At 42.4% G+C, this 23771-nt stretch overlaps 1 protein-coding gene across 2 annotated transcripts in view; it reads right to left on the bottom strand.

The window, feature by feature from the left end:
• Window positions 1-7053: 7053 nt before the first annotated feature.
• plpp3 (phospholipid phosphatase 3) overlaps window positions 7054-23771 on the bottom strand; it is a 30667-nt gene continuing 13949 nt past the window's right edge. Inside the window, exons 2-7 of one of the 2 annotated variants that reach the window (XM_040128591.1) lie at window positions 23179-23333; window positions 20011-20103; window positions 18789-18976; window positions 18616-18673; window positions 14606-14782; window positions 7054-9420 (exon numbers count right to left, since the gene is read on the bottom strand). In XM_040128591.1, the coding sequence (XP_039984525.1) occupies window positions 9292-9420; window positions 14606-14782; window positions 18616-18673; window positions 18789-18976; window positions 20011-20103; window positions 23179-23333 (800 nt within the window). In that variant the 3' untranslated portion in view covers window positions 7054-9291. Of the gene's footprint in view, window positions 9421-14605; window positions 14783-18615; window positions 18674-18788; window positions 18977-20010; window positions 20104-22626; window positions 22785-23178; window positions 23334-23771 lie in introns of both variants that reach the window. The other variant, XM_040128589.1, reaches the window with a different exon arrangement.

The raw sequence follows: 23771 nt of genomic DNA, 5'->3' as shown, positions 1-23771 counted from the left end.
GGTTGAGTCTGCCGTGAAAATGGTCTCTGTATCCATTCTCTCCGTGTTTGACTCACTTCCTTTCACAATGTTTAGCATCTGTACACACCAGGGGGGAAATGAAAGTGTCCTGTGAGGAGTCAGTGATGAAAGGTTTGTGGTGAGAGCAATTCCTCTAACTCAAAATGTGTGAGTTGTGGTTAGATAGTTTTGTTACTGGGTCATAGATTGGAGTAAAACACATACACACATGGACACGCACATACACAGTGAGTGTGAGAATGGAATGGCCTTCCGGGGGGAACCAACAGGCAGAACAGAGACAATTGTGAAATCTACCGTGAAAGCCTTCTCTCAGTGTGTGTCACCCCATCCCCCTCTCTGTATTCCCTCATCCCTCATCCCTCACTATCTATCAATCTATCTATCCATTTTAAAGAACTGTCAATTGGGACAAATTGCAGTGTCGCTGAAGCCTCGTAGACCCCACAGTTCTGGAACTATTCAATCTCACAGCTAATGCAATCCTGGATGTATGTGCATGCATGAGCATATACATAAAAATACTATAGGTCAGAGACACTATGAGCCCCTCTGAGAACACTGTGGTGAAGATAAGACTAAGTTCAAATCACGTGTTTGGGGAAAGTCATCACAAAAATATTTCAACATCCTCCAGAGAAATTTGAGGATGAGTGTTTACTTAGGCCGGAATGGAGACATGCACATACGCAGACATACATCCACACATGATGTATATGCATATACATAAACTTGGACCAGATGTTTGTAGATGATGGATGAGTTTTGAGAAACTGCACCCTCCTCCATCGCTCTCAGTCTCCCACAGAGACAAACTGATATCAGAACTGAATCATGCCCTTCACAATCAATAATTCCTGCTTTACTGTAAATGGTCAAAGTACAGCAGATGACCTGAAGACGCACATATTCCAGTAAATTCCTCGGAGCGAACATCACAGCTTTACGAGTATGGGCAAAATTTCTGGAGGAGGTATCCAGCTCAATGTCAGCGAGGCAGATGCATGGTCCCTGAGTGCAGAGCTCAGAGCTGGCTCCCTGCAGGATGACACAAAAGATACACAAACGATGCGCAGACACACACTCACATGAATGACCAGTAAATCAGGCAGCAAACTCTGGATCACTGCCAGAAGCTCTGAGCCGTATTCTGACTCCTAATAATTACCCTGTGGCTGTGCACTGTCGGAGAATTTGTCTGTGTGTATTTGTTCTGTTTTTGCGTGCATGTGAGAGCAACATTTGTTTATATGGGTTTGAGTGCAGTGTTGCGTGAGCAGGTGGACCATGGGGGGGTTAAGCAGCTTTGGCTGTATGACCGAGTTTCCTCTGCCAGCCTTGAAGAGAAAAAAGGCAGAGAAAGCAGAGAGAGAGAGAGATGCTTGCCTAACTCTACTTTGTACGGACAGAGGATCACAGAGTCCTGCGTCTCAGTCGTCTAACCTCATTTCCTCCTCACATCTCACTGCTCTCCTTCAACCCCTCGGCCCTTTCTTCTCCCTCTCTCTCAGCCTTCATCTGCTCTAAAGGAACCAGACAGCTGATTCCCAGTAGAAATTCTCCCTCTGCATTCATTTTACCTGTCTAACTGCATCAATAGAGACGATGAGTGGAGGAGTAAGTATGTGTTTGTTTGTGTTTGTGTGTGTCATTGGGTTTTTCCCCTTGAAGTTTCTGTATTAACCACAATGTTTGGTCCAATGATCTGTGTCTCAGTGCTAAAAAATGAAAATAACCCCCAATAAAACTTTTTTTTTTTTTTGCATCTGTAAAAATCATGTCTAGTAAAACCTTCAGAGCAACCAAATCCCTGTGCTCCTTTTCTGACCTGTCAATTCCTCCATATGGACCGGGGGGGGGGGGGCGGTTTTCCATACAGGGAGTCACGGAATGAGGTGAAATGTAATGTAGGAAGCTTTTGTGTCATTCAAACTGGAAGAGGATTTAGGTTAGTGAATGAAACCAAAGTCTTAAGAACAGCTCTACAGAGAAGGTGGTAAATGGGTCTTAATTTGTAGAGCATGCTGGGGAAAAATTTGGATTAGAGGAAAACAGGGAGCAAGAGAGTATGCAGACACAGGGGCCATTTATGTGAAGATGACATAATCACCTGTTGCCCCCATGTCCAGCCAACATCTGCGAAATTCATCGACTTTCTATCCTTGACTATACTCTGCCTCTTTTTTCATCCAGCTCACCACCCGTGCACAGGCACTATGTCACACAGGGATAATGTAGTTATGTGTGAAGTGGGCAATTAATTTTTATATTCATGAAGTAGTCACATTTCAGAGAAAAAAGACTCTCCAACTGCATATCCTGCCGTTTTAGATTGCTCAACTCAATAGTTGTTAAGCTTTAAATAGAGCTATAGTTGTGGCCATGTTCCAGGGCGAGAACATGGTAACTCTCCCTAATGAGAATGCAATGTGATTGCAATGTGAGTCATTCTACAAGCAGCAGATCGATCATTTTTTATTTCCCTTTCCTCTGACAACTGCGGGATATAACTGCGGAAAACGATCGATACCAATGCTATAATTGAAACCAGCATTAGGTTTCAACCATAACCCTAACCCCCAAACCCTACCCCTAAACCCTTACCGCAAACCCTAACCCCCGTGTCTGATATGAGAAACCTGGTGTCTAGCTAGCGGTAGCTTGTCCATGTTTGGTCTTAAACTGTTGACAAGAGAAGTAGGCTATCCACCTGCTTTACAGATCTCTTCTTCCGCTTTTTTACTCTGCCCTTTCCTTTCTTCTTACCTTCTTTTCCTTCTCCAAAAGACCCGCATTACCCTCCTACTGAAGACAGCAAGCATGTAAGGGCACTGATATCCATTCAGTGATACAGCCTACTCTGATAAAATCATCATACATCCTGATCACGCAACTGCCTTTGTTTAGTTGGCTTGGATTTCCATGGAAAAAACATCTGATGAGTGAGTGCTACCTCGAGGAAATACAGCAGAATAGTTTGATGATGCATGACCATGGGGGAGAGAGTGAGGCATTTTAATCATGGAGTAATAAGAGTTTTAGCAGAATTAGAACTAGCTTACGTCGTTACCATGTTCTCAGGTACCGTGTTCTTGGCAACTGACATAACTCTTAAAATGTATAGGTACAGTAGGCTAACTGATGATGTTTTCAGCTGTTTCACTTCTTTGAAGCCCTTTGGACTGGATGTTGTTTAATCAAAACATTTCAGAAACACATTTATTAAAATTTAAATCATAAATACAAAGAGCGTACAGCATTAAATTTACGCGTCTGCGAGAACACCAATAGAAAAACAAGACCTACAGTCTACAGCCGTGCTAGCATCTCTTTAAGGCTGTACTTATGCACAGGGATGCAATGAGCTAACATCAACATGCTAGCATGTCCACAATTCTAATGCTAACTTGCAACATGCTGATATTTAAGGGTATAATGTATCATGGTATAATTTTAACCACATTTATCTATTTATCTATAATATTGGCCAATTAGCACTGAACACCAAGTACATGCTGAGGCTGATGGGAAGGTTATTAGTTTTGTAGTATTTGTCCAGTACAACTACAATATTACAGTATTTATGGGATGAGTTGATATTTTGACTGATGGCATGGCTAAAAACCTGCCAAATACTTAAAAACTGAATATTTGTCATTGCAATTACTTACTTTCATTACACCTAGTGCATATTCCTCACAGAGATATGAAACCTGGAACACAAGAAATAGGTTAATCCATTCTTCCTGTCTGTCACAGTTAACATGAGATTCATGTCTATCTCCATTTTATGCTCATTGGATTGAGGTTTCAATCATATCATAAAGTACTAAAATATCTCCCTCTGTGAGACAAAGACGTAGTGTTGTCATGCGGGATCACCAATATAAAAACAGGACATTAATCCTAGATATTAATCCTCCTGCTGCCTACACAGGTCTATTCATCCAACACCCCACCGTGTCCTTCTTTTAATCACCGATACCCATATAATAAACTAGGTTTATGAAAAACTGGGTTAATACATAACAAAATCAGTCTTCTATTCATTCTTTTAAAGGCTGCTCCATTTTCACAACATGTGTATGTTGGTGGTCAAAGAGGCTGTTGCTATTCTTTATTACTAATTTCAACCATGTATTCTCCTTTTTTGTCTAGCTGGAAAACATTTAAATCGGAAATTAGAACGTGAACTAAAACTTCTTCTTTTACTCATTTTCTTTCTTTCTTACAAACCAGTTTCCCTTTTTGCCCACTCTATGTCCTGTGGGCTGGACATATTACGACTACACAGCTCTTGTGTGCTCAATACCTGTAAAACAGACACTGACAGACTGTAAACAGTTGACTGCTGGGAGTCTCTGCTCCCATTTCCCTAAAGGAGCTGCACAGCCCTGCCCAGACTGCTCTCCTCTGGCTCTCCTCTAGCCATGCAGCCCTGTGTGCTTCCCCGAACCTAGCTGCCTCTCTGCTCCATGGACTGTGCTGCATAGAAAAGGCCCTCAGAGCTCCAGGCCTCTTGACAGCTCTCCTGGAGGTGCCGCCCACACCACAGCCCAGCTCCATCTCTTTCACACACATACTTGCAAGCCAAACCAGAGCCACCTACAGTAGCACTCTTGTTATGCAGTTACGCTTTTTATATCATGTGTGCCAGTGGGCCATTTCACATTGGGATTTTTGACTACAACCACTACATGGCAAGAAAAGACGTCTGTTAGTCAGCCTTGTTTTGGATCGCCAGCTGACAGCCACTATAACCACTTTAACACATGCTGATTCAGAGCCACCAGTTAAATATAAACTGAAACTAGCCTTCCACATGTCCATACTCTGACTTCTGCATTATTTACTATTAGTGCATTCTTGCAAGTGACATAACTGATGCAAACCTGTTGATTTCAGAGTGTGAAATTCATTTATGTCCTATTCAGTCATTCAGAATATGGCATGTGGACATATGTTATCAATCTGTCAGCCTCTCTTCTCAGAAAGGAAAGGTTTTGCATGGCAATTATACTGGAATCTCTAACAAAGTCCAGTAGAGCAGAACAGGGTTAACTTGCTGCTGACACTTACCAGCTGTCAAATTACTTCATTTTCCACAATCAAGTGAATCAAAATTTTGTGAAATTAGCTGTATTACTTAACTGTGTTTCATATTCTATTGTCATGTTTGTATAATTCCATGTATCACTGGTGTGTGGTGAAATTTGTCTGTCTCCAAAACATAAACAATTCCAATACCAAGAAAAACAGCCCGGTTTTACATGACTGTTGTGCATGTTTGAGTTTATCCAAGGGGGTTTTGAATAGGTTTTATAAGACCAAGGGTGGGGGAATGTCTCAGTCCACGGAGGAGGATGTAATCCAACCAACTTGTGTTAAAATGTCAACATCACCAACACTAGAGTGACAAGGTCTTCACATCCCAACAGTGAATATGAACTTTTGCACGTTTGGACATTAAGATCCAGGCAACATGTAAAGTAATAAATGAGAGTAAACAGGACGAGTGGATGTACTGTACACTACGTGATGATGAGGGACACACACAACCAGCACACTGAAAGAGAGGTACAGTAGTACATCATGCCTTGGCCTCCCTGTGGCGGCCTGGTGCCAGCTCTGCTCTGCTCTGCTGCTGCCAAACAAGACCACAACATGGGCCTCTCTCTGCCTCAGCAGCAGGCCCTCTACTATTACAGCCATGCATGGCTGACCCCAGGCCTACCAGCTGTTCACAGGCACCGTAAATCTCAGTTTGGTGCTGGGTTTTTTTCACAACTGACCTCAGACCAGCTGTACTGTCACTGTCAATAAAAGACTGCACTTTACAGGACACTGAGAGGAAACTTGCATGTCACTATAATGATAACATCAGTCAAATATTTGCCTTTTTACTCATTTAGCTCAAATAGCAAGTACCTGTCGTTCGCTGGTGGAGGCACTTTCTTTCTTTCTTTCTTTCTTTCTTTCTTTCTTTCTTTCTTTCTTTTTAAATTCTTCCTTTGTTTTTTCTTCGTTATGTCACACCTCTATGACAACAACTCAGAAAAAGACATCAGTTCCTTGTTGGCCATGTTACAGATCTGCTTAGAATAGTAGATTTTTATAGATTGTATTTTACGCTGTGGTGTGCTGTGCATATTTACCATGTAGCTTTAGGATTAAACACAGTAATTTTAAGGAAGCTGATAAACAGAAAACAGAAAGTGTCATTCAGGCTTTTCACTCCTTTGATAAAACATGATGTGGTGGAGAAAATGACACTTGTTTAGATCAGAGTCATGAACTATAATGGCAGTTCTGCTCTTTTTTTGGCGACGCGCGCACATGCACACTCAATGACGCCAGCTCCTCGAGTCTGGTGACTGCCAGAGTGTGAAATCACATTCACTTCTGAGGCCTTTTCTAAGCGTGAGTCATTACAGCCGTATTTTATGTGACATTTTTGACAAAAGGAACCAAGGCCATGGTGTGGCCACTGCAAAAAGAAGAAAAAGTCAGTTATAGTGTTTCTCCTGCAGCTTCTTTATGAAGTTAGTTCTCAGAACCCTTTCTCACAGCACATAAAAGCAGCAATGTCACAATATAAAAATACTAAATTACAAGTTGAAGAGCTACATTAAAGTTTTATTTAAGAAAATGTATAGATGTATTATCAGCAAAATGGAAGTATTATGCATTATTATCATATAATTTTTCATTATTATTGTTTATTTATTGTTGCGGCTGGTCCCTCTGAAATATAGTGGAGTATAAGGTTCCCCAAATTGTACTTTGGTAATGTACCTGCTTACATTCCACCACTGACTTATGGTCTTTTATTTACTGTATACATTTTTATATTTTATTGTGCAAGGGGAGAGCAAATGGGTAATGTCCAGGAATTAAAAATTACAACAAAAATCCATCCACCAAGCCACAGGACAGTAAAATTTTCAAAACCGTTTGGTCAAAATGTAAAATTAACAGTCAAGACAAACCCAATTTTGTGTTCATAATGAGCTTTTTATTTAAAAGCACATGTATTAGAGCTAAGTACATTTAGCAGAAAAAACAGCATTGCTACTATTTCTTTTGTACAAAAAAACGAGACAATACAAAAATACTAATATTGAATTTAATACAATTGTGGATGTATTTTTTTAATGAATATTACAAACAAAACTATTACAATCTACAATAGTTTAGTTGTCTAGATACAAAAATCTGTCAATTGATGCTTTTTAAGCAGCATTTTGTAAAGAACACAGGTCTGAAATCATAGTGGATATATCTAAACATGTTAAACAAATATCTTACAGAGTTAATTTTAGTGATCTATACATTATTTATATATTTATAAAAAGAGAATGAAAACGGCTTTGTGAAATGATAGGACGGACTATACGATGAGAAAGATGTGCAACATGGCGGAGTGTGTTGTTGGAGGAGGATATCTGAGTAGGCTGTAAATAAAAAAGGGCTTCTGTATCTGGTTCTGTACAACTGTTAGTGATTATACAGGACAGCTATAAACATACAAGGTTAAAGATGCTTCTTAGCAGAGAATAAAAATATTAGATCCACAGTTTTTATAACGTTCACCTGCTCTTTCATTCACAAAAACACACACACACACACACACACACACACACACACACACACACACACACACACACACACACACACACACACACACACACGCACTTGGCACAGCTGACAGTGTGTGTGTTTAATCTGACACACACATAGTTTATCAAGAGGGGGTTCCTTTTCACAGGGCACAGCGTTCATACATATGTACACACAATTACAAACACAAGATGTACATGTACATGTACAAGCACAAGCGCACCCACACAAGCACAAGAATGTACAGGACACACACACACACACACACACACACACACACACACACACACACACACACACACACACACACACACACACACACACACACACACACACACACCCACATTGAGAGACAAACATCCATTGCCAATGAGTGATTGGGTGGGTGAAAGGCCCCTCCCTGCCAGCGGAAAGAGCCCAAATCATCCCAAAATAATGTGCCAGCTTAGCTGTAAATCATCACCCTCTTTCCATGGTGACAGACCGCACCCCTTCACTCTGCCCACCCGTTCTCCTTCCTGTTTAGGAAGCTAAACAGATGGCCCCAACACCAGAGAGGGGCATGGCACAGCCACGCCTTTTGTACAGGTGCTGGGTGGCTGGGAGATCTGTCTCCCTCTTTCCACAGAAAATATCCCCTCTTTTCTACATCTAACCCTCAAGAAATGCAACATCCCGGGTTTGGGCAGCACTGACAGTCCACTACAAAAAAGCCTGACGTGCTCAATCTGGAGACAGAGGTATATGAGGTTGGAGGGCTTCGCATTCCAATGCTAAAGGTTTGAAAGACACCCAAAGGACTGCTCTGAAATCTGTTGTAGAGGCCTAAAAAGATCAGTGTATGATCCTTACAGGGGCCTACTGGTACAGGGTTATTGTTGTTAAAGCCATGCTAAGCTAACTTTATCCTGCCTGAGTATGAAGTCTTGTGAGATGACCACACCAGGCTCAGTCGGCTTCTAGGAGTCAGTATTTCTGTCTCGTGGACGTCAGCATCATCAAACTTTCTTTCAGTCAGACATCTCAGGCAGCAGTGGTGATAATGGACTTAAAAACAGTGCTATAAGTTATATTTTTCTATACTGTTAATATTTCTATGCTGCTAGTTATTGCAGTAATATCCTTCCCATAGCTAAGGAAGTTGTTGTCCTACGGCGTTCCAAGGCCACAGAGATATCAGAGAGGAAGCATCACTGAAAACCCCTCTCTCCCTAGGCAGAGGGGTTTGTCTTTTAGTTCATTTTGTCTCTTTTCTTCATTTTCTTCACAAGTGTTTTCCCTTTATGTGGTTACACTTCTATCAAACTTCTACACCCTCAGCTCTGCCTTTCAAGTCATAAATTTCTTAATTCATTTTGTCTTCTAGCTTCCAATTCTTTTCTGTTTGTGCTCAAAACGATGGGCTCAAATGTTGTTTAGTAGTTAACGTAATGGTAAATAACAAGTCTGGATAGTGCGAGTGGACTCTGCTGTGCAAATCTCAAATCTGACACCCTAGTCCACAAAGCACCTGGCTGGGCACTGCAAAAGGGGAGGAGGATGCCATTTGAGAAGCAGCTACAGTCTCTCGTCGCTACATTCTACTGTCCGATGGGAGGTGAGCAGCGCTGTGATTGGCTCCTCAGTCACAGGAAAGAGATGTGGCCTCTCTCACACCATGTTGTGGTGGTTGTTCCTCTCGATGATGTCAGATGAAGGGAGCAGCTCCTTCTTGATCGGGGAGGGCGGGGGCGTGGCTGGCTTCACCCTGGGCTTGAACAGGTCTGACACGTAGAACACCTGGTGGACACACAGACGGAGAGCAAGGTCACGAAACAGACAAGTAAAATTCAGTGTATTATACCGCGTTTGGGGATGGTTATTTGGACATTCTACTGTCCAGTTTTTTAGTTCAGTTTAAATGTAAATGCACCATAGTACCGGAAAGCCAAGGTACTGCTGTAATTTGCATAGAGCCTGTTGAACCTGTCTCATTTGATTTGCCTGTGCGAGAAACAAAAAGCAAATGGCATGTCTGAACAGGGCTAATGGGAATAGGCACCAACATGTGCCCGCCCTGGTGAGAAAGTTGGATTACTTTATAATGCCATAATGAGAAAACTCTTTAGAAACTCCCTCTGCCACATTTTGTGCAATCTCGAACTAGCAACACTGAGTAATCTGGTCGACGGAAGTGATCTTAGTATAACTCACCCTATAATGACAATCAAATTTAGTGAACCCTGTCTAATGCTTTATTAAATTATGCCAGGGGTGAATTTGCCATTTACATGAACTCTGAGGTCAGGCTGCCTGGCACTGGTGGTGAACGACGGAAAAGAGGGGAAAAAAAGGCAGAGAAGAAATCACTTCCTGAGATCCTGATGACATCATACAGTATTGCAACAGGAAAATGGGCAAGAGTGGACAGGAAGTGGGACCATGGAAACTACTGTCCACTGTAACAGTGGATTACCATTTCCACTTACAGGGGGTTGGGGTCACACATAAGCAGCAGCAGCAGCTTCAGTTGTGAACTAATACACACACAAACACACACACACACACACACACACACACACACACACACACACACACACACACACACACACACACACACACACACACACACACACACACGCACACACACACACACACACACATAATTGGTATGTGCAGCAGCTTTTCCGTCTGTTCTGCCAGCTGAGGACGAGCAGAGATGCCTGTGCCAGTGAGATGAGGAGGGAGGGCCGAGGGAATAAGCTGCCATTCCATCTCATAGAAAAATGTCCTCAGGGAAAAACATATACTACTGCGCAGCTCAGTGTTCATCTTTGGTTTTCCGGAAAAAAGTCTGACATATAGTCACTGATCTATTTATGTAACAAAGACTGTCTCAATCTGAGTGGTGGACTCAGCACAAACACAATCTCTTCTATTACAGCTTGACATTTACTGACCATAAAATGACCTTTACTGGTGACCCCTGCTGATGGATGATATCATATGTACATTGATACCTCCATAACACACAGCTGCTTGCGGACTTAAATGGGCTCTTTGTCTATACAGTCATTAGTTTGTGTAGTGTGTTCAGCGCATCATATATGGTATATTACAGTATACATGATATAATTAGGGGAGTGTAGAGAGATGTGAGATGGAGTCATATCTCTGGGAATTGCCCAAGTTGTCATGGGAAACATTCTGGGCTCATTTCCTGTCCGGATGCTTTTGTCCAATCAAAGCACACCCTGTTGCTGCGTCACCAGACCTCCAACCCATCTCCCCTGAACCTGCCATGGTGGAAAGTTTATCACAACTCACCATTTCCTGCGTGTGCTATAGACAAAACCGTCACAAATTCTCCAGGCCTATTATGTTGAGTGATGCAGACTGATGTATATATATATATATATACATACACACAAACATACATACATACATGTATATACATATACATACATACATATATATACATACACACACACACACACACACACACACACACACACACACACACACACACACACATATATATATAAATATATATATATATATATATATATGCATATATAATTTAGAGACAAACTCGCCCACGCACGCACACACACACACACACACACACACACGTTTATATATGTGTGGGTGTGTGAGTTTGTGTCTTCAATTGTTCATCCATAACCATTATTAAAATGTCATGTGTGACACAAAGAAGCTGAGTCACACGGGAAGTGGTTGTGCGAACTGTGGATGTCTATAATAACCAGCACATTACTCATCAGACCCCCTTTTGATATACCAAAAAAAAAAAAAAAAATGAAACTGTTGAAAAACCAACTATGAATATACTGTATATGCAGCCTAACCACACAATATATCGGTAACTGCATTTACACCATTTGATTTAGGTCAAAAGATGCCGCTCTTAATACATTTACATTTTTATACTACTGAGAAAATAGAGGGCTCTTCAGCTCTCACTAATCACATACTAGCACACACACCAATGTCACATTATTAATTGTCTAATTGTATATGTGCATACGTTTAAACAAAACTGTGTAAGTGTTAACTTGTGGTGTGCAAAATGGATTTCCAAATTTAGAGACTTGAGTTGTTTCTGGTGAGTGATAAAGATGACTTCCTGCTTCTACACAAGTTCACTAACCACACAGACAGTGCTTCAGTATTTGAGACCCCCACTATGTGCAGTATGTCCCTATGTGTTTAAACCTGAGAGAGGGAGAGAGCATCCTCTTGCCTCTTCCTCCTTTTAACGGATGACCCTACTCCTCTCCACTCTGAGAATGAACCTTGAAAAACAAATGAGCGCCACACCAGCTTTCTCTCTGACAGGTGCTTCCTGCAGCTTTCGACCCCCTTGAACTTTATTAAGGCACATGTTGAAAATTAGGTCAGCGTGTCTGATAGGAAGTGCCAGGTAGGACAGATGGACCGATTCCTGTTGTGGTTCTCCCAGTTCTCTGGATTACAGCCCCACAGACAAAGTCTGGAGTGTATGACCCAAAACAGACATTCATCTACATATTTTTCCAAAAAACTAATGTTTCCGACTCAGACACCATCGACCGTCAAATGTGCGGACAGACAATGGGGTTTAACGCAGCATTTACTAACAACAAAGGCTTAAAAATCTCCAGACTAACACGTCACTACATACAGTATGAAGGTGTCCATACTTGCCCCTGGCTTGTATTGTTCATTTACTGGCACTCAGTTGAGGTGCACTTGGATTAAAGAGGTAACTGTAGTCTGGAGAAACCTGGAATAGCAGACACAATATGGACCAACTCACTTCTTTACAGACAATTACTGAATTGTGTTTGGAATGGAAGATGCTTTTCCACAAGGTCATATAACTCATCGTGTGATATTCAGAGCAATTGTTCACAATCTCACACTTGGGACTGATGTGCAAATCCAGGAATTCCTCCAATGTGTTCTTTTGTTCTTTGCATCAGACTTTTTGTATCTATGACAAGTGTGTGGTCAGTGTTTGGAAACTGCTCCTTTCTTGCATACACACAAGGTCAGGCTGGATTAATGGACCACATTACCCAGGCTGCCACGGAGCTCTCGAATATCAACGGTTTCTGCTTCATGAAAACATCTTATGAGACTGACTGGTGGCGGACAACGTTTTCCCGCTGGTTAAAACTCCTGCTATAACCAGTGGAATACAGACTACGCCAAGTATCCAGTGTCCTCAAAACCCTTGTCATGTTGTCGCAGTTTTTTCTCAGTGACCTTCAAAGTCATACATAGAATATAAACAACAATCATCGCACTTCAAAAGTTCATGTAGTAGCTCTAAGCAGAGACATTTAAAGGACTGTTTTTAGTGCTTGAAACATCCCAGAGTGGCGTAAATGATTTCAAAGTGTGAACTCATGCTTTTATTCTTACATTTCAAACATTACATTTAAAAGAATAATGAACCTGTGCACTTGTTAACTTAGGATTTAAAGATGTTCACACTTTGATTTAGCACTTGCTGTTGGCAGTTCAGAGGCTTACTACCTCCTCTATCGTGCTTCCACTCATCTCCTGTCAGGTCCTATCTGCTCCGCTGCTTACTGAGAGGCTGAAACAGCTGAGTAGAAGTACTCACAGATGTGTGTTTCTACTGAGACGGAGGAAATCAGAGGGGGCGTCAAGGATTGTAAAACTAGCCTCACTACCTTGATCGGCAGGGGTTTGACTATGTATGCATGTGGATGTGAACAGTGTGACTGTGTGTGTTTAGCTGTTTCTGTGAGGGTTATGGAATAGTCGAGTGGATTAAACCCACACTTGTCTCGAGCCAAGATGCAGACAAGGCTCCTCTCTCCTGTCACTTCCCTCCGTTCACTCCTCCTGCCAGATCTGCCCATTCAGAGGTCAAGCTCATATGCTGAGCATATTTCTGAAAACATTCTTTTTCTTTCTTGTCAAAGCTGATGTCGTCCAAGACCTAGGCCCAGCTGGAGGAGTACTGATTTTGCCAGAGCATTACTGTCCTATACTATCCTGGCATTCAAGGACCCTGCTGTGCTGTGTGTGATTGTGTGTGTGAGTGTGCACACGCATTTCAGCTGTGCAAAGATCGGCCTAGGCGCCACTACTAAGGTCTTGCTGAAGTTTATGAATCTAATCCTTTCCACGTTCATGATTTGGATCCTGTAGAAAGGTAAAGGTTTCTTGTGTGTGTGTGTGTGTGTGTGTGTGTGTGTGTGTGTGTGTGTGTGCGCGCGAGTGTGTATTAGTGTGTCTTTCCATACTTTTCCCAGAGGCAGCAGAGTTTAGCCGGAGCCTGCTGAGCTGATAGAACCAGAGCCACCAAATAAAAAAACCCAAAATAATTAACAACCTCATTCCTGTTTCAAAGGGTAATCCTCTCTCTCTCTCTGTCTCTCCTACTCCCTCTCTCTCTTTTTACACTCCCTCTATTTTCCTCTCAACCCGAATTCAATTTTCCTTGGCTCCATCTAGCTTAGTGTAATGATGAGGGTTACAAAAATCATCTGGCAACTGCTGTGACCGTATGTCAGTGAAGTAGTGCAGAAGGTTGCAGTGTAAGAATTCACACTAACGCACAGTTACACAAAAACACACACACACACACACACACACACACACACACACACACACACACACACACACACACACACACACACACACACACACACACACACACACACACACTCCTGAAGGGCCTGGCTCCAAGCAATGTGTTATTCATTAAAGGGAATCAGATTCTCTTCACTTCACTGCCTGCTCCATTTCTCCATTTCACCAAAAGCAGAGAGGAAAAAAAGTGAAGAAAGAGAACTATGTGGAGGCAAACTTTATTTGAAGTTTGATCTGTAGGATCCCCAATGGTCAGTTATAGAGAAGATTAAAAGTGCAGACGGTCTGTGTGTCTAATTAAGCTACCATTTGCATGTATTGTGTGTTTTGCGCATGTATTGTGTGCACTCACTATGCAGTAGGCCACCAGGGCTCCCTGCACAAAGCCTGCAAGGACATCAGTCGGGTGGTGCTTATGGTCAGAGACACGTGATAGGCCGGTGTAAAATGCCATCATCAACAGGGTGAACTGGAGCAAGGGGCGCAGGAGTCGAGCGCCGCGCCATGTAAACCTGGACTGGAGATAGAACTGAAGAAAAAGAGGGAAGAAGAGGAGAACAGACAGATGATGTTATTTATTTTCTCCATACAGCGGTAATATGCACACTTACTTTGTAAATGCTCTGACAGGAAAACCCTTTTTGTTTCTTTTTTGGTGTAAATCACATAATCCATATTACGGTATTGATGGCAGTATCAGTGTTGATGTCACTGTCTGGAAATTTTCGTTAAAGTCATTTAGTTTAACATATGTTGTATTGACTTTTTAACCGAGCACCTGCAGTGTGTGTGTGTGTGTGTGTGTATGTGTGTGTGTGTGTGTGTGTGTGTGTGTGTGTGTGTGTGTGTGTGTGTGTGTGTGTGTGTGTGTATGTGTGTGTGTATTATTACTGTCTAAGAGGTCTAGACGGAATCAAAGTGGGCAGGCTTGCCCGATCCGCAGTGAAACACATCTTTTCTACAAACACACACACACTCCAGAGACCCGGACATGACTGATTCATGGTTCAACATCCCAGCTGTAAAAACAGAACGACCACAGAGAGCCACTGGAATATACACACACACACACACACACACATATGTATATATACATATACAGTATATACATGTAATCTGCTATGCACGTTTCAATACTTTGTTGGGATGAACTCTCTACCCTCTATTAGAATAAATAGAAGATAAAGCGAATGTACCCCCCGCTCTGGCTATAGCAAAAAAACGTATTCTGGGTCATGATGAAGACTGAGGAGAACCAAAAGAGGAACAACTAAATCCAAGGCTGCTTGAAGTCACTTGCAAAAGTGCAAATATATGCACAGGCCCCCCCGTTTTTTATCCACGCAGAGTGGTGAGGTCAGCCCAGGTTCCTCAGACATCCTGTGTTTCTGCTCCACTCATACCCTTAACTTCCTGTCTCTCACACCCAGAGGCAGAGGGCCTGGGAGGGCTGGCCTCTGCCAAGGTCTACCCAGCCCAAACCTCCAGACTTGTGTCTTATAATCAGCTAGGCTAACAATACCTACAAATGGCCGCAGCGCCTCCCAGCAACCACTACGAGCCCCTGTAGGTGTGGACGTAAAGCTTCCTGGCACTTCCTCTACGACACTCTATCATTGTTCTTCTCCTTACGGAAGCAAAGGAAGTGATCCCTCCCATCCCTTCCAGTCTTGTTCTCATCTCCCTGGCAGGGATGTTTAGACTTCAGACTTCCTCCGGAGTGGTTCTCAGGTAGCGGGCAAGGATTACTAATAAATACTTTGTCTGACGTCTTGTAGCCATGAATGCAAGATTCTAAACCTCTCAATTTTGACAAAGCTTTGATGGAGGTTGTAGTAGTGAAAATAGGCACTTGAACTTAGTCAAAACAAGGAGTTACAGTGACCTGCCAATCAACTTGGCCCTATCTAATTGTAGGGCAGTGAGTAAACCCAAATAACCTGTCTGACCCTGATTCAGCAGAGTCAAAGTCATGATAAGCAATGGAGAGGGTTAATGACCTTCTAAAATCTCAGAGTGCAACGTGTCCTCTTTAAATCTTACATAGACTCTGGCATCTTCCCCTCTGACCTGAGCCATCTTCCCTTAAATCTGCTGTGTGTTTTAAATTGTTAGATCTGAGGAAAACAACATTAAAACCCAACAACAAAAGGAGTGCCAGCAGATTCCCATGACAGAGGGAGACAAGAGTGACACAAAGTCTGGTGGTTTCTGAAGGAATCCAGCTCATTCGAGTGAAATCTTATCCATCCGTCTCTCTCACTTTGACTCAAAGTCAGTGTTAAATAAAAGAAAAAACACACAGACACAACAAAGTGAGAAAGAATGAGAACAAGGGCTCTTTTATACGCCTGCCCCCTTCCCCTCCACTCCTCTGGTTCACACCATGCCGTGAGACAAAGGCATAGCTGTGGTTAAGACAATTTATATCACAAACAAACATGTTGGTTTTTATTTCACCAACAACATGCTATCTTCCTTTGATTGTGAGCTCTGTAGAATGAATAACCCACAGAATCATCCCAGGTCTTTTCTACTGCATAGACATGTTACATGTTGTGTGGACATTAGACAAAAGACGAGGTAGTACAGTACGGCACATGAATGCACACATGTGCTTGTTCTTTGTGGCTGCAGGGTAGTTGCACAGCCTGCTGTGAGGTCTGTGCATGTTATCTGTGTGCCACCTCTGAAGGCTGTTAAGTCTCATTTCAAACCACAACAGTCACAGACACAGTGCTCAGACATGCTCTGCAGGAAATGAAGTGCTCCAAAATCACAGAGTGCCAATTAGCAGATGACTGGAGGCTGTGGGAGGGAGGACGAGGTGACAGCCACACTGTGGAAATGAAACTTTAACATTGGCGAGCAACAAGGGGAGCCAAAACACAGGCCCAGGTTGAAGGGAAGGACCTGAGGAAGAAAGGAGCCTATTTCTTTATGCTTGTTGGGACGTTTGCGGTTTTATTGAGGACAAAAAAACCTCTTAAGAACCTGTTTTTTACCAGAACTGTTCTGCATAAATGTGATGTTTAGGTGTAAGGTGATGTGTAGTGCAGAAATGAATTATTTGATTGAGAGAAAATTAATAATTTTACTGAAGACTTTGTAATTTGAAGGAATAGTTTGACATTTTGGGAAATGTAATTATTCACTTTCTTGTTGAGAGTTAGAAGAGAAGATCTCAACCACTCTTCCTTTAAATTCCTATTAAAATATAAATCTGGAGGTCTAGATGCATCGTCTTTGCATGTCATGCACCCATAGCTAGCAATTAAAGTAGCATTTTTTATCCATCTTCTGATTCTTTTGATTTTAATTTAGATTTTGAGTGTTAGTAACATCTGGAGGACACAGGAGGAAAAATAAGAATATAAGAAACATAAGAATACTTCTATGTGTGGTGGGAGGCTTTGTGAGTAAAAACATGATGTCACATGACTGGTTTTCAGCTGGTAAAAACACAACATGCCACAGTTTCCTTTTTCCACTAGGAATACCGCCACTGTGGGCTTTGTTTCAGGCTGGTTTTGTATTCCAAAACATCAGCTACAAACTGCTCCTCCTCTCCTTCACTCATTCTGCTCTCCACTCTCTTTCTGCACCAGCCTGCTCTGGCTATGGTCCGAAGCTTGCCGCAGCTGGAACACTGGTCTCTGACTAGTGTGTCACTCTGTGGTCTGGATGCAGCACATCTCCGTTCCCTCTCTGCTTTCCCCCTGCTTTTTATTCATCTCTTTTCCTTGGTCTGACCAGAGTACAGCTGTGGGTTCAACCAGAGGCTGGGAAATACCCACAGCAAGCTCTCACTGCATTACAATATAAAACAATACACCAGAACTTTAACTGTCAGCCCATTGTGAGAACCAAGACAACCTTGAAACCAAACCTGGGCTAGACATCCCAAAACACTGACTCTCTTCTCTTCTCATCCCCTGACTCTGAATGTAGCCCGCAAAGTGAGGTGAAAACTTGTGGTTTGTAAACAGAGGAGGATGGGGGAAGAGATGACTAGGGAGCTATGAGCTGGCAATTGTCTGTGTGTGTGCGTAATTAGACCGTTTGGACCCAAAACAGTTGGAGTGTATCCATCCATCTCTCCGAGGAGTAAAAAGAAGAATAAAACTCTTCATAAACTGACTGAGGAGATAGAGCAGAGGAGGAGGAGAAGGAGAAAAAGTGGATAAGAACAATGTTTTGTTTTTTCGTCAGGCAGTGAATCCCAAATTAAAGCCGAACCTTATTACCATGACTCCCTCTACAATCTGTAAACCATTGTTTCTGTGGCTCTCAGCATGTGTGCATTTGCATGAATGTGAGTGTGTTGTGATGTGTGTGCAAGAGGATTTAATGGTTACTTACAGCCAGGTAGAGCATGGCATACATTGAAAAAGAGGCATGTCCTGAGAAGAAGGATTTCCTGTGGACCGAAAGATTATCTTCAGTCAGTTTTTCAATTTAAGGAGTATTTTTTTAATACAGCATCACATTCACTATATACACAGTATAGTGTATGTAATAGTGTTTACACAAACCTGGCCTCCTGAACATCACTCTCTTCGCCAGCACAGGTATAGTTGGTGATGTATCCCAGTGAACAGTTGATGGTGGAGAAATTTGGTCTACACACATCTAAAAAGTGGGGTCTCATACGTCCCACCGACACCTTGGCAATGTCTGTGAATGACTGGCTGATGGCACAACCAAAGAGAAACACACCCATCTGCAAGATGACACACATTAAAAATTAGACATAAATTCAGTGTAGATGTCTATAATTGTCTGTTAATTAAGCCCCGTCCCCCTTATTTACTGTTGCTATGCCAGTCAAGCTTTGTGATCTTGCATGGCACAGATGTGGTTTAAAACGATAACGGTTGCAGATTTACCATTCCAAATTCTTGGTTAATTTTTCAAAACAACTGGACTTTGATTTTAGCAGCGGTAGTCAGAAGCAGGCATCTCATTTCAAGCAGTATTGCTGTGTAAAGCTAGTTATTGCTAGCGTTATTAGTACGATTAGACAAAATTTAAGACCAGAGTTTTTTAATATAACATTTTCCACTTTAGCTGCTTAGCTTACATACTTGGACAAGCAAGATAAAAGCTGGGTTTTTGCTTTATTTTCGTTTTTTCAAACAGTAGGTTACACTTTCAATGTTACAAAAGAAAAAGCATTTAGGATAAGGACTAACCGATTTGCTTGGTAAATGTAAAGCTATCTCAGATAACATACTGGACGCGTTAGAAGGAATGTAAATATCCCCAAATCCAACAGAGCAGGAGAGAGCTCCTAATGTTAGCCCACAGTAGCATGGAGGACTCGATACACACAAAACAGAAACACTACACATTGGATGTGCTACTCCTGAAGGGGGCTTTTTTTTCAACCTAACCTGTAACCCCACAAAATAATGTAGTATGAAATGCCTTTGGCCTAGGAAATAATGCAGGTTACAATTGTAGGTAGTAAGCTAGTTAGGCTGACATGCTAATGTTTGGGGCTTACAGAGTAGAAAACCACACTGTCTAATCCATTCCATACACTTCTGCTCTTGTATTTTTGGTTTTGGAAAAGGTAAAAAAACTTCTTCTTCAAGAAGTGGAAAACATCATGTGGAAAAATCAAAAGCCAGACAGGCCTTCTGTGCCTAATTACAGCTGAAAAGCTTTGTTTGGACAATCACTGTTCAGGGAAGGGTTTTAGCAAGTCAGGTCAGCTTTGTATAATCTGAAAAGCACTAATGGATAGCTGACCTGTTTGTAGAGGGCTGCGACATAGGGATTCCCGACGAAAGACTTGGTTCCTTCGTGTAGCTGATGAATCCTGAAGCATTCCCCAATCACAATCTTAAAGAAAAGATTTGTTTTTTAAAATAAATGCAGATCACAAATATAAGACAAAATCTAGATATGTGATGCTATTGAATCCTACAGTCGTACAGTACGTTTAGATACAGATGCATGCAGTACAATAGTAACACCTGAGTGTGTATCATGCAGGAAATCTAATTTAATTCCAGGCCCAGGTCACAGATGGAGTAGAGATGATGTGTAAAGGACAGACAGGAGAGGCAGAATGGGAGACTGACACACAGACAAACATATAGAATGAGCATGGCCTGCCTTTCCGTCAGGCAGTTTGGATGTGAAATTAGATTACTGAGGAGTGGTGATGCTCTGCTCAATGATATGATGGTTTTTTATGTGGGATATGAAGGATAATGAGAGTAAAGGCAGTGGAAAAAGGAAAACATGAAATCAACGAAAAAAATCTAGATTGGGTCAGTATCTAAATCATGAATTACTTGACTTTGATTTATGTAGGATTTGCATTAGAGTAAAGGTCTGCTATGAAGTTTAAATCGAGTGGGCTAACCCTGATTTCTCTGGTATTGCAGATAGGTGGTTTTAAGTAGTGTTGGGCCCCATGAAAAGACCTCATCTACGCTGTGGGGGCTTATGCCAATCATGATGTCAATCATGTCTCTACCACCTGGGGTATGTGACTGACAGACCAGCTGCTCTCCATCACTGACCACATCTCCCTTTCCTTCCTCTGTCCACACACGGCTTCACTCTTTGGCCTGCCTTCTCACCCAATCTCACAGGAAAATGTTTACCTGCCCATCTCTGAGCCAGTGGACACTCTGTAATGTGAATGAGACTCTAAATATATACACATATGAAGGTTTAGTATTTCCCAGACATCCTATTGTTGCAGAAGTTTACTGTTTGTATAAGTACATGTATTCTGTGTGTGTATTGTTAGGCTTGATAAACACATCTATCTTGCCTATTGGGTGGTCAGCTGGCAGGCTCACAGCCAGAAGAAACAAACATGGTAGTGTATTAGTTTGTGCGTGTGTGTGTATGCTATTGTCAATGAATTGTTCTGATCTATGTGGGAGATTAGAACCACAGGAGGCTAATACAGGCAAGAGAAGTTTATTTGGGTTGTCAGTATTTGCATTCAAACCTCTCCTCCCCTTCTTTATCTCCCTGCCTGAGTGCACACAGGCCCTGCCATAGATACAACAGGTATCTCTGATTAAACCACAAGGCTCAATAGGTGCCTGATTGGATTATTTGCATCATCAGTGTGTATGCTTATGGAACTCTATCTCGGTATTGCAAACGGTATTTCTCACAGTGGAAACATGGTCTGAAAAGTGGGACTGTTGGGATTTCCCGTGCAGTGGAGATGAACAAGAAGCTCGACTGGAATATGCTACCAGTGCACATATATATATTTATATGTGTGAGTGTGTGTTTGTGTGTGCGTGTGTGTCTGCATGAGTGAGCATGCGCGCGTGTTCTTTAAAGGAATGGTGTCAGCATGGCAGTAGACGCCACTAATGGAACACAGCTGTGTGAGACCGCAGCAGTAGACGCCACTAATGGAACACAGCTGTGTGAGACACGCCAGCTTTGCCCACACATGAACATGTGAGGGAACTAACTAACACAAGCACAGTCTCCTGGTTCCAATAAGCAGAAGAGTTGAGCTGGTACAGTGTGTGTGTGCGGTGTGTGTGCGTGTGTGCCCACCAAGCTCATAGCAAGGAGATGGCGGTGAAGCAACGTCTCAGTCTGGGAAATTGTGAGGGGGCTGTGCCACCGAATGTCTGGGGTCTGTAAAGATCGTCTATCCTGATCACGTGGCACAAACTGACATACACATGCCCCACCAAATGTCAGAATAACATGTTTCCTCTAACCCTGACCCCCCTCTAATCTGCTGGCATAACATTTGATCCATTCCCTCTCTGGAGCAAGAGTCAAGTCATGGGAATGATGGCTTCGGCTTCATGCTTTTGCTAATTGGTGAGACTCCTCATGCTATCAGCGGGGCACTGCGGGCATGGGAGAGAGCACTGACACATTCACCCAAAGTAATGTGCAGTGTACAGAGTGGAGTCAGAGTGCAGGGATACAAGTAGGAGGCATGAGAATGGACCTAGAGCTCATAAAATCTCTTTGGTCTGTGGCATGCATGCGTCAGCACACATACACACAAACACATGCTGGTACATAATGGTACTTGGGGGGCCTTTGACTGCCACTGACTAGCTTAGCCAAGTAATAAAAAAAAAGGGGCATTACAAATGGCTTGGATGACTCAAAGTAAGTACGGAAGAATAAAGCATGACGAAGAGAACATTATAGAATGGAGGGGGAAGACATATAGAGCACATTTATAGCAAAAGACTGGAGTATTTTAGAAAATTCTGCATGATAAAAAAATCACTCAAACTTTTTGATTAAGGCGCTATGTTAGCTATTGGACTATGACGTATCTCAGAGTCAAAAGAAATGACTTTTAATTTGAGTAACAGCAGTAAACAAAGGGAGGTGTGAAGGTTGACTTACAGAGAAGATGGCAATAAGAATGCCAACACCACAAAGCACAGCATCACTAATGGTGTCTCCCTCTTTTCGGGGGTACCGGATGGACTCGTCCGAACAGTAAAACCCGCGCTGGTACGGCTTTATGGTGCTAGTCTCAATGATCAGGAAAGGCAGGCTAGCTATAAAAGACACAAAGAAAGGGGGGAGCAAAGACAGAGGAAGAAAGGAAGAGGGAGAAAAGAAAGAAAGCATAAAAGCACCTGGTCAGTGACACAGACATGAACAGGAAAGAAGCACAAGGAGCATGCTGGCACCAGGGGATCATGGGGTATAGCAGAAGTGGGTGGGGCTTAAGGATGTCATGTATGAGCAGCTTAGAGCAAAGGAGTAACAGATTTTCAAAATGACATAATAATAATAATATATATCAACTTTTCTAAACTGAATTAGCTCTACTGTAGCGTCATCACTCCTTCACAGCCACTGCCATGAACCTCCAGCCCACCCTGTTTCTGCCTTCAGTGTTCCCCAAGGCCGACACTCTTTGTGTTTGGGGGGGGGGGGGGGACTTACGGACACCGTGGGCAGTGTCAACCCAACAGAAGTAAGCACTGAGGAGGGGACGGTGCTTTTCTTGTAGGGGTATTTAAGGCTGGAGTCACTGCAGTACAGACCCCTCTGGTATGGACGAATAGAGGTGCGGTGCAGAACCAGGCTGGGCAGCATAGCTACACACACACACACGCACACACACAAACACAAACAAACACACACACACACACACACACACACACAAACACACACACACACACACACACACACACATGGATGGATGAACCCACGCACACACACATACATAAGCCATATAACTAACTCCACTTACCTGTAAGCTGAGGAAAAAATATAACATTAAAACACACATTAACAGATTCACAGGTGTGTGTGAGGTCATGTTAACATTAAACAGGCTGTTTACTGAGTAAACTCCCCTGACAGAGCAAATAAACACTGCCATCTAGGACTAGGGGTCCATTATTGGAGACAAAAGAAACAAATCAACATAGGGACTATGTCAATACATTGTGAGGAGTTCAGTGTTATGGATTGCAGGGGAAGAGAGTGCCATTCCATATAAGAGTGTTGATACAAATACAGCCGTGCAAACT

The sequence above is a fragment of the Xiphias gladius genome, chromosome 6 (assembly GCF_016859285.1).
Source record: "Xiphias gladius isolate SHS-SW01 ecotype Sanya breed wild chromosome 6, ASM1685928v1, whole genome shotgun sequence".
Taxonomy (NCBI): Eukaryota; Metazoa; Chordata; class Actinopteri; order Istiophoriformes; family Xiphiidae; genus Xiphias; species Xiphias gladius.
The sequence above is the reverse complement of the archived record's forward strand: the minus strand, read 5'-3'. Positions and strand labels throughout refer to the sequence as shown.